The sequence below is a fragment of the Balaenoptera acutorostrata genome, chromosome 9, assembly GCF_949987535.1.
Source record: "Balaenoptera acutorostrata chromosome 9, mBalAcu1.1, whole genome shotgun sequence".
NCBI lineage: Eukaryota > Metazoa > Chordata > Mammalia > Artiodactyla > Balaenopteridae > Balaenoptera > Balaenoptera acutorostrata.
Window position 1 is genome coordinate 13214277 of NC_080072.1, and position 11719 is coordinate 13225995.

Consider the following 11719-nt stretch of genomic DNA (forward strand, 5'->3'; position numbering starts at 1 on the left):
TTTTTTACACCTGAAATGGTAAATATTGATAGATATAACCCACATAAACAAAATCTCTTTGGGGTCCCCAATAATTTTTGAGTGTAAAGGGTTGCTAAGATCAAAAGATTTGAGAACCACAGTTTTAGTTCATGGTTGAATAAGTTGCACCTAATTGATCTACACCAGCATTCCTATCTCCCCAAGCTTTAGACTCCTTACTTTACAGTATGTAAAGGCTCATCTTGTGTCTCTATTTTACTGATTTTGGACCCCTGTTGCTGTTATTTCATGGTTTATCCATCTTTGTTCAACTTCCCTGATATACCTTCCTGGCAAGCTTCCCAGACCTTACTATGAAAATTAGCACAGTCTCACTACTTCTCAGGTGTATACATGTGTCCTTCCAGCACCGTCCTTGTACTCTCCATCTGAGTTCTGTTTGGACATAACTCTGTCTTGGATCTGGAGGCAAAGAGAGATGTTGTATAGTCGTTATCATTATTATTATCATTATCGTTATGGATTGCAAATAATTCTTGAGCATCTATTGTGTGCTGACTATTCTGCTGGCTATTCCTTTCTGCCGAATTCTCTTTTATCACAAATGCATGATGAAACTCACAAAGCCAAAGGGTCTTACAGACTAATTGGACCAATTATATTCATGATGAATGATCTCTCCCTACTTCATTCCAGAAACATAACTGAGCATTATAATTGGTCACTTGGCACCAGGATAGCATGTGAAGATCGTTGCTTTTAGCAACGTATCCCAAAGGGATGCTTAGGCTTATATTTTCTCCCAGTATTGTTACCTTTGGAAATAGGACTCCTGTGGAGTGAATAGAAGGCACTTTTTATTCTACGGTAATGTGAGAAAATCTGGACTTGAGTTGAAATTCAAATGAAGTAACTATTTTCACAAGGCAAGTATTATGTTTAATTAGTCAGGTGAAAAAGGTCAGTAAATCACTGTATGGACAGAAACAAAAACTTCTTAATATAACCAAAGCATAACATAATTCTACTTCATGAAATACAATAAGGTTTTCTTTCCTAAAATTATATTTGATGAAGGAAGCTGAAATGTCTCCAAATGTGTTTCCTTCCATTCTTATTCTCCTTTTCATTGAAACAGACAATTAGATATGTACTTGATGGATGTTTTCATTCTCGTAAACCCTCTGTAGTAGTGTGTAGCTCTGTGTGGTCCACTGTTGTCCCTCCTTTTATCTTTCAACAAACTTATCAGTCCTTAGAGTTGGTCAGACTATAGAGATATTAATATGGGTCAATATTTTCATGACTTTGAAATATTTATTTTTCTATGTTACTAAGTACATGGGAGAGAAGCTCTTTAAGAGAAATAATACAATTTTATCTCTCTCTCTATCTTTCTATCCATCTATCCATTCATCCATCTATCTCTATGTCTATCTCTATCTCTGTATCTGTTTATATATTTATTTATATTTATGTCTATTTCCATATATAATATATCTATCTGTATTTATAGTTCTATATATATTTCACTTTTCTTTCTTAGCATCTAAGATTTATATATAAAATATAGATATAGATAAATATATTTTATATATAAATATAGATATATCTTCAGGATCATACTGTACTATTATAATTAATATATAATTCAAGAAATATCTAATTAAAGTATCACAAAAAATATCTGATTAAAATATCAAACTGAATGACACAGATGGCAGGTACGTTAAGCCTGGAGAGGACTGGGAGATCGCGAAGAGATCAGCTTCTTTTGGATGATCACTCCCAGAAGCAACTACCTCTTAGAAAGATCTCCTGGTGATGGGAGTTGTTTGAAAGATGAGGAGGAGAGATGTTTTGTGGGAAGAAGATTTCTGAGTGTCCCTCTAACAAGGCATGCAGCCAACTTTAAGTCTATGAATGAATGACAAGTAAAGGTAGCTCAGAAAAGCTCTTTTGTGTGTGTGTCTACATATATACGACTATTATTCAATATATTATATTATGCATTATATTTTACTCATTCTCTTTACAAGGACTTGGGAGAAGTGATTTCAAAGTTACTATCAAGAATGGTAATGTTGTGTCCAATCTTTTGGTTGATTGACTTGTCTTTCGAATGCTAATTGTACATATGGGCTGCTAGAAAGTTTTGAGTCAAATTTGTGGTCTGCACAGAGCAGTGGGTAGGACCTGTTGATGTGCAGCAGGTTTTATCTTTGCCTCCATACCATGTCCAGGGCTTGTTTTTTTTTACATTTTCTCAATTTATGCTATTTACCTGTATCCTATGTCTCATACAACACCTTCAACCCTTTTTATTTGTAAAAGCATTGGTTTATGCGTCATATATGTAGACATTCACACGTATGCCTATTTTATGTTTTTAAAAACTATAGAGGAAAATAAGAGAGATTAGAGAAGAAATGCCTTTTAGAGTTTACATTCCCAATTGTAATTCTACAAACAAGCTCAGCAACTTCCCAGCTTGCATATAAGCCATACATTAAAGAAGGAGAAGTTTCCACATGAGAACACATGAAACTCTAGGGAGACATATCATAGGTGCAATTGGAAGGTAAAGCAAATATAGCTGAAGGGCGAGTTACAGAGATGAAGAAATCATGATGTTATAGAGAATGCAATACATAGTTTTCACTTCTAGTTTTCAAAGTATGTAGTCACATTTGTGATCTTTTAAAAGTCTCACTGAATTAAGAAAGGTAGGGGAAAAATAGTTTTAGAGGTTATCATTTTATTTAAAATGGCAGTAGCCACCTCAGATCAGAACCCAGGTCTGTTGATTCTTGATGTTAAGTTGCTTCCAGGAATATGCCTTGTTAAAAATGAACTTAGCTCCTGACAGCCTAGAAATTCTGAGAAAATTGAAATGTTACTTATTCCAATCCTCTTTTGCTTATTATGAATAATTTCTACTTTGACAATAAATGTAGCATTAACATTTATTTTAAAGTTAAAAATTATGGATTCCATCTATCAAAAAGATACAGTTCCAAGAGAGAAGTTCTTTATTTTTCTAGCTTAATTAAGTCCATCACTTAAAAAAATATTTTATTTTTTCTCAAGCATAAGAGATTTTGAAAGACTTGGATCTAACAGCAGAAATATTATATCCTTGCCTGAACAAATCACCATCTCTCAAAAGGAGGACAGCTAGATTAAAAAATATAAGGTGACACACACTATGTTATGTACATAATATTAGATCTTTCAACGCAGCATAGAATGATTTCCCAGTTTTCCAGCAAGAGTAATACCCAGTTCAGCATAAACATTTTTTTAAATGAACAAGGTATATGAATCAGTTGGGTTTTCAATGATCTAAAATGGCATCTGGAGAGCTGATATACAAATATCTTTTTTTTTAACATCTTTATTGGAGTATAATTGCTTTACAATGGTGTGTTAGTTTCTGCTTTATAACAAAGTGAATCAGCCATACATATACATATATCCCCATATCTCCTCCCTCTTGCGTCTCCCTCCCACCCTCCCTATCCCACCCTTCCAGGTGGTCACAAAGCACCAAGCTGACCTCCCTGTGCTATGCGGCTGCTTCCCACTAGCTATCTATTTTATATTTGGTAGTATATATAAGTGCATGCCTTTTATAAAAAGACAGCATATATACGGGTCTTGTTTTTGTATCCATTCAGCCAGTCTATGTCTTTTGGTTGGAGCATTTAATCCATTTACATTTAAGGTAATTGTCGATATGTATGTTCCTATTACCATTTTCTTAATTGTTTTGGGTTTGTTATTGTAGGTCTTCTCCTTCTCTTGTGTTTCCTGACTAGAGAAGTTCCTTTAGCATTTGTTGTAAAGCTCGTTTGGTGGTGCTGAATTCTCTTAGCTTTTGCTTGTCTGTAAAGGTTTTAATTTCTCCGTCGAATCTGAATGAGATCCTTGCTGGGTAGATTAATCTTGGTTGTAGGTTTTTCCCTTTCATCCCTTTAAATATGTCCTGCCACCCCCTTCTGGCTTGTAGAGTTTCTGCTGAAAGATCAGCTGTTAACCTTACGGGGATTCCCTTGTATGTTATTTGTTGCTTTTCCCTTGCTGCTTTTAATAATTTTTCTTTGTATTAAATTTTTGATAGTTTGATTAATATGTGTCTTGGCATGTTTCTCCTTGGATTTATCGTTTATGGGACTCTCTGCGCTTCCTGGACTTGATTGACTATCTCCTTTCCCATATTAGGGAGTTTTCAACTATAATCTCTTCAAATATTTTCTCAGTCCCTTTCTTTTTCTCTTCTTCTTCTGGGACCCCTATAATTCGAATGTTGGTGCATTTAGTGTTGTCCCAGAGGTCTCTGAGACTGTCCTCAATTCTTTTCATTCTTTTTTCTTTATTCTGGTTTGCAGTAGTTATTTCCATTATTTTATCTTCCAGGTCACTTATCCGTTCTTCTGCCTCAGTTGTTCTGCTATTGATTCCTTCTAGAGAATTTTTAATTTCATTTATTGTGTTGTTCATCATTGCTTGTTTGCTCTTTAGTTCTTCTAGGTCCTTGTTAAACGTTTCTTGTATTTTCTCTATTCTATTTCCAAGATTTTGGATCATCTTTACTATCATTACTCTGAATTCTTTTTCAGGTAGACTGCTTATTTCCTCTTCATTTGTTTGGTCTGGGGGTTTTTACCTTGCTCCTTCATCTATTGTGTGTTTCTCTGTCTTTTCATTTTGCTTAACTTACTGTGTTTGGGGTCTCCTTTTCTCACGCTGCAGGTTCGTAGTTCCTGTTGTTTTTGGTGTCTGCCCCCAGTGGCTAAGGTTGGTTCAGTGGGTTGTGTAGGCTTCCTGGTGGAGGGGACTGGTGCCTGTGTTCTGGTGGATGAGTCTGGATCTTGTCTTTCTGGTGGGCAGGACCATGTCCAGTGGTGTGTTTGGGGGTGTCTATGACCTTATTATGATTTTAGGCAGCCTCTCTGCTAATGGGTGGGGTTGTGTTCCTGTTTTGCTTGTTGTTTGGCATAGGGTGTCCAGCACTGGAGCTTGCTGGTCGTTGAGTGGAGCTGGGTCTTAACGTTGAGATGGAGATCGCTGGGAGAGCTTTGGCCGTTTGATATTATGTGGAGCTGGGAGGTCTGTGGTGGACCAATGTCCTGAACTCGGCTCTCCCACCTCAGAGGCACAGGCCTGACACCTGGTCGAGCACCAAGACCCTGTCAGCCACACGGCTCTGAAGAAAAGGGAGAAAAAGAGAAAGAGAGACAGAAAAAATAAAATAAAATAAAGTTATTAAAACAAAAAATAAAAACAAATTATTAAAAATAAAAAAATTAAAAAGTAATAAAAAAAAGAAAGAAAGCAGAGAGCAACCAAACCAAAAAACAAATCCACCAATGATAACAAGTGCTAAAAACTATACTAAAAAATAAAAAAATAAAATAAAATGGACGGAGAGAACCCTAGGACAAATGGTAAAAGCAAAGCTATACAGACAAAACCACACACAGAAGCATACACATACACACTCACAAAAAGAGAAAAAGGGGAAAAATATATATATTGTTGCTCCCAAAGTCCACCTCATCAATTTGGGATGATTCGTTGTCCATTCAGGTATTCCACAGATGCAGCGTGCATCAAGTTGTTTGTGGAGATTTAATCCACTGCTCCTGAGGCTGCTGGGAGAGATTTCCCTTTCTCTTCTTTGTTCGCACAGCTCCCGGGGTTCAGCTTTGGATTTGGACCCGCCTCTGCGTGTAGGTCGCCTGAGGGCGTCTGTTCTTCGCTCAGACAGGACGGGGTTAAAGGAGCAGCTGCTTCGGGGGCTCTGGCTCACTCAGGCCGGGGGGAGGGAGGGGTACGGAGGAGGCGGGGTGAGCCTGCGGCGTCAGAGGCTGGCGTGACGTTGCAACAGTCTGAGGCTTGCCGTGCGTTCTCCCGGGTAAGTTGTCCCTGGGTCACGGGAGCCTGGCAGCGGCGGGCTGCACAGGCTCCCGGGAGGGGCAGTGTGGAGAGTGACCTGTGCTCGCACACAGGCTTCTTGGTCGCGGCAGCAGCAGCCTTAGTGTCTCATGCCCGTCTCTGGGGTCTGCGCTGATAGCCGCGGCTCGTGCCCGTCTCTGGAGCTCCTTTAAGCAGTGCTCTGAATCCCCTGTCCTTGCGCGCCACGAAACAAAGAGGCAAGAAAAAGTCTCTTGCCTCTTCAGCAGCTCCAGACCTTTTCCCAGACTCCCTCCCGGCTAGCTGTGGTGCGCTAATCCCTTCAGGCTGTTTTCACGCCGCCAACCCCAGTCCTCTCCCTGCGATCCGACCGAAGCTGAGCCTCAGCTCCCAGCCCCGCCTGCCCCGGCGGGGGAGCAGACAAGCCTCTCGGGCTGGTGAGTGCTGGTCGGCACCGCTCCTCCGTGCGGGAACCTCTCCGCTTTGCCCTCCGCACCCCTGTGGCTGCGCTCTCCTCCGTGGCTCCGAAGCTCCCCTCCTCTGCCACCTGCAGTTTCCACCCGCAAAGGGGCTTCCTAGTGTGTGGAAACCTTTCCTCCTTCACAGCTCCCTCCCTAGCTTAGAGTTTTGATAAGGTTTCCATTGGTAGGGATGTGGGGTTTTGAAGAATTGTTAAAGGAAACATTGAATCAACATCAAGGATTGTTGGTGAGGGAGTGACATTTAATTGAGATCTAAAATATGAGGATTAATTTGGCTGAATATAAGGGAAACAATCTATTTGTCTGTGCATTTTAATTAGCCTTTGCTCTGGAGCCAAGGAGAATGCAATTACATTTATTAGAAATATTATTAAGTGACAGTTGCCTTTATGATAGTTTATTTAAACAATGTTTCATATTGGATGCTAGGTACAAAGTTTGCATTTATTCTTAAAAACCCTGTGGAAGGCATTTTTTACTTCTTTGTTTCTTAAGCTGTAGATCAAGGGATTAAGCATGGGGTTCACTATGAAGTATAAAACACGGAGGCCATTTTATCGGTATCAAAGGAGCGAGTGAAGTTGGACTGCATGTACGTAAATAGTAGAGACCCATAGAACACAACCACCACCATCAGATGAGAACCTCATGTGGAGAAAGCTTTTTTCCTGCCCTCTGCAGAATGCATTCGGAATACTGCTATGAGAATCAGTATGTAGGACACCAGGACCACCAGAAGGGAAGAGATCAAATTAAATGCTGAAAATAGTATGATCAATAATTCTATTTTTTGTACATTTGAGCCCAGCATGAGTAACAAGGGAACATCATCACAGTAGAAATGACTAATGGCACAAAAAGTCAGTATAACAATCTTAATAGTGAACATTAATGTCTGAAAGGTACTGTAGAGGTATGGAATGCCTACCAGCACATGACAAAGTCTCTGGGACATGATAATATTGTAGAGCAGAGGGTTACGGATGGCCAAATAGCGGTCATAGGCCATGACCGACAAGACAAAAAATTCACAGATAATTAACATAAGGAAGAAAGCCAACGGTGTGGCACATGCATAATAGGAAATGGAATTTTGATCCGCAGTGAAATTTACCAGCATCTTGGGACAAATGACAGTAGAATTACCAAGATCCATGAAAGCCAGGTGTTTGATTAAAAAGTACATAGGTGTGTGTAGGCGGGAATCCACTTGGGTCAAGGTGATCATGCCCAGATTTCCCACTACTATGATTGTGTAGATGATGAGGAAGACTCCGAAAAGGGGGGCCTGCAGCTCAGGCTGCCTTGTGACTCCCATCAGAATGAATTCAGTCAGTGATGATAGATTCTGTTGGCCCATTTAGTCCAGTTAGCTTTTCTGGAAAGAAACAGGTTATTAGCTTTCATGTGGTGTCATCTAAATAAAGTATAATATGTATAGACAGAGTGGATTTTTATTTTATAATAGGGGATAGAAAAGTAATTTCTGATATCTGATTTTGAAACTAAAATAAATGATAGAATCTTCTACTTCTCAAGAAGACGGATCCGTGTGAAACCACATGCACTGTTACTACAGGTTAAACTCTAAATAGAGTCAGCAATATTTGGAACATATCCATTGATGAAAAAACACCATATAAATATTAATATAGAAATATAGACTTCATTCATTTATACAAGGGTATCACAGTTTTCTTTAGTACACTTCCACTTTTGTCTGAGAATTCTTGTGGAGTTCTCAAATAGTACAATGCAGTATATACAGTAATTTTTAAAATATTTCAGTGTTAAGTGCCACCCTCTGCACTTCATAAAATTTACATGGGAAGTCAGTAAAACCAAGTAGAACTGCTCTGATTGAAGATAATGAACCTGCTTTAGCTTAATCCACCTGGATTCCCTTCCTTTCACATTCAGTTTGTCCTCCATGAAAATCTGGAATTCTGTAAGCAATACTTTCAATTGGAGGAGTAATTGGAGTTCAAAAACCTCAATCAGATAAAATGCCAGATAGAATTATTATAATGTAATAGAATGCTCAGCTTTAGCCTGCACAGTCCAAATGGGCCGAGGCAGAAACTTCCCGCTATCAGGTGAAATTTCTGGGAGCTGTCGACAAAAAAATAATCAGTTGATCTAAGAAAGAAATGCAAGATTTTAGTTGAACCAAATAAAGAATTGTAACCCAGGAACAGCCTCTCAGAAAGCTCCGAGAACTGTTCCGCCTATTAAAGGTCAGAGTATAGTTGTATAATTTTTTGAGACAGAGGGCTGATATCAGATTTAGATTCATACAGGATTCAGATGGAAAATGCAACTGAAGTCACTGTGTTTATATTGATGGGCTTCACAGATGATTTTAATGTGCAAATCTTCCTATTTTTACTTTTCTAGCAATCTATCTTTCTACACTGGTAGGAGATTTAGGATTGGTTTTATTGGTCATTGTGGATTCTCTGCTCCACAACCTTATGTACTATTTTCTGAGTGTGTTATTATTCTTGGATGCCTGCTATTCCTCTGTTGTCACTCCAAAAATGTTGGTCAATTTCCTGTTAGAGAATAAAACCATTTCCTATCTTAGATGTGCAACCCAGATGTTTCTCGCTGTTACTTTTGGGACCACAGAAAGATTTCTCTTGGCTGCAATGGCACGTGATTGCTATGTAACCATCTGCAACCCTCTCCTGTATTCAGTTAGCACGGCACCCAGAGTCTATGTGCCCCTTATCATTGCTCCCTATGTTGGCGGCATCTTGCATGCCTCTGTACACGCAGTGGCCACATTTAGCCTATCCCTCTGTGCATCCCATGAAATCAGACGTGTCTTTTGTGACCTCCCTCCCCTCCTCGCCATTTCTTGCTCTGACACTCACACAAACCAGCTTGTGCTCTTCTACTTTGTGGGCTCTGTTGAGACAGTCACTGCCCTGATTGTCCTGATCTCCTGTGGCTTCACGCTGTTGGCCATTCTGAGGATGCATTCTGCTGAGGGGAGAAGGAAAGTCTTTTCTACATGTGACTCTCACCTAACTGGAGTGTCAATTTACCACGGAACCATCCTCTTCATGTATGTGAGACCAAGTTCCAGCTATACTTTGGACCATGACATGATCACATGATCATGTCGACAGTTTACACCATTGTGATTCCCATGCTGAATCCCATCACTTATACAGTTTTAGGAATAAAGATGTCAAAGAGGCAATGAAGAGAGTGTTTGGTAAAAATGGATGTATCAATAAAGTATATTTTTCACACTAACCATTAAATTGAAGCAAATGAAGAATGTTGTTCATTGTCTCCATATCAACTTATGATAAAATATTAATAAATTTAATAATATTAAAGTTTATTAATGTGTTTCTATTCTCTTTGGATGTTTTTATATAAAGATCAAAATCATACCTCCACCTGTGCCGTTTCCACATGTGCAGAAAAAATGTGTCATCTATTTGCTTCTTACTTCACTCTTAGATACACATACATACGTAAATACACACATATATACATATACGTACATTCATGCTGATACTGATTGTAGTAGTTTCAGTGTTGCCACAACAAAGTACCACAGACTAGTGTCTTAAACAACTGAAACTTAGTTCTCACTCTTCTAGAATCTAGAAGTCTGAGATCAAGGTGAAGTCGGGATGATTTCTTCTAAGGACTTTGTCCTTGGCTTGTAGATGGCCGTCCCTGCTCTATGTCTTCAAGTGTTCTTTTCTCTCTGTGTGTCTGCATCCTAATGTCTTTTGGTTATAAATATACCTATCATATTGGATTAGGGCCCCCTGAAGGAATCATTTTAATTTATTTACTTTCACAGTAATCTTATCACTACATACAGTCACATTCTGCATAAAGGAGTTAGGATTTCAACATACGAATATTGGTATATATTATATGTATATTTACAGACATACAGAGTCACACATGCATGAAATATTTACTTTAAAATGTATAGTATTAACTTTTATCTCAATACAAGTCATATTGCATAGAATCCCAAGTTGCAATTGCAAGGAACTTTATAATTATATCTGACAAGCTTGAGCAAATACCATCTAATTGATAGCAAAACTATAGCTGACATGCCCCCATACCACTTTCCATGGAGTTATTGGTACTGGACTGCAGTTCAAAGCACTCTGCGGCATCCTTTGATCTATGCATTGGCAGCAGTCTAATCCCGGCCTGCGAGTCAGGGGTCACAAATATGTGCTCCAATCCCTGGCGTAACAACCATGCTATTTGTGAGAGTTTATATCTCCCCCTTTAATTATTTCATCCAGAGCATGTACATTCAAATCGTTTTATAATTCCTCAGGGAATATGGAGACTAGGCATTAGCATTTATCAAGATTATATTTAAACTCAAGAAGGACAAACGCAAGCACAATTTAGAGGGTAAGGTACATCTGGCTGACAGATTTGGCTCTTTCTGAACTAATCCCACACCCCTCTTTATGGGCTTCCCTGCAGGCCTGGTCCTGACTCAGCTTTGCTCTGTTTTCCTCTGACCCCTCCCACTCTGTGAGGCCCTTGTCGATGCCACCAATCCTCAGTGCCCAGGCCCAAGGACCAAGGTACAGGAAAACATCCCTGCCCCCAACACACCTCATTTTTATTGTAAGGAAATGTGTCCTTCAAAGTCAAGTGTTAATGGCAGTGGTCTTCCTTCCTTCCTTCCTTCCTGCCTTCCTTCTTTTTTCTTTCCTTTATTATTATTATTATTATTTCTATTTGTATTTTGTGAAAACTCTTGAGTTCAACCCAAAAAATCTGCTTGGAACATGGAGTACAACCTAAGTATATTTCCCTAAAGTGGGATTATTAAGTTTAATAACACCTCAACAGTATAAACACAGGATATTTCTTATTGAAACATATTTCCCTTACAATTTTTCTGCCTTTCTTTTCTCCTGTTTGGAAGACTCTCCCCACTGCTATTCACATGATTTCTTCCTTTAAATGTTTTTTTCTTAGTAAGGTCTCATTATCTACATTATAATAATGCAATTTACCACCTTTTCATCTCCTCATATTCCTCATTTACTGAATGGAACCATTCTGTTTGTCATTATTTTATATAATATGCATTTAATTTATATCTGGTTTATTGTCTAATCTATTTTCCAGAGTCTAGAACAATGTCTGACACATATTGTTCCTCATAGGTATTCCCTTAATGAATGAATATTATAGGTTGGAAACTATGAAAACCATTTTATTTAATTAAATTAAGGGACACAAGTAAAACAGAGACAGCATTTTCTGTGTCAAAATTATTGTTTAGATTTTCTAGTTTATTATTCCTTTAAATATTTTTC

At 38.6% G+C, this 11719-nt stretch overlaps 2 protein-coding genes across 2 annotated transcripts; one reads left to right on the forward strand and one right to left on the reverse strand.

Moving 5' to 3' along the window:
* Window positions 1–6808: 6808 nt before the first annotated feature.
* Window positions 6809–7743, reverse strand: LOC103020892 (olfactory receptor 8K5-like). Its single transcript, XM_028166180.2, is given in 2 exon segments — window positions 6809–6913; window positions 6916–7743. Coding segments are annotated over 2 exon segments (933 nt in total).
* A 917-nt stretch (window positions 7744–8660) lies between these two features.
* LOC114237844 (olfactory receptor 1094-like) lies at window positions 8661–9650 on the forward strand. Its single transcript, XM_028166199.2, is given in 4 exon segments — window positions 8661–8769; window positions 8772–9496; window positions 9499–9555; window positions 9558–9650. Coding segments are annotated over 4 exon segments (954 nt in total). The 5' UTR covers window positions 8661–8690.
* Window positions 9651–11719: the final 2069 nt, after the last annotated feature.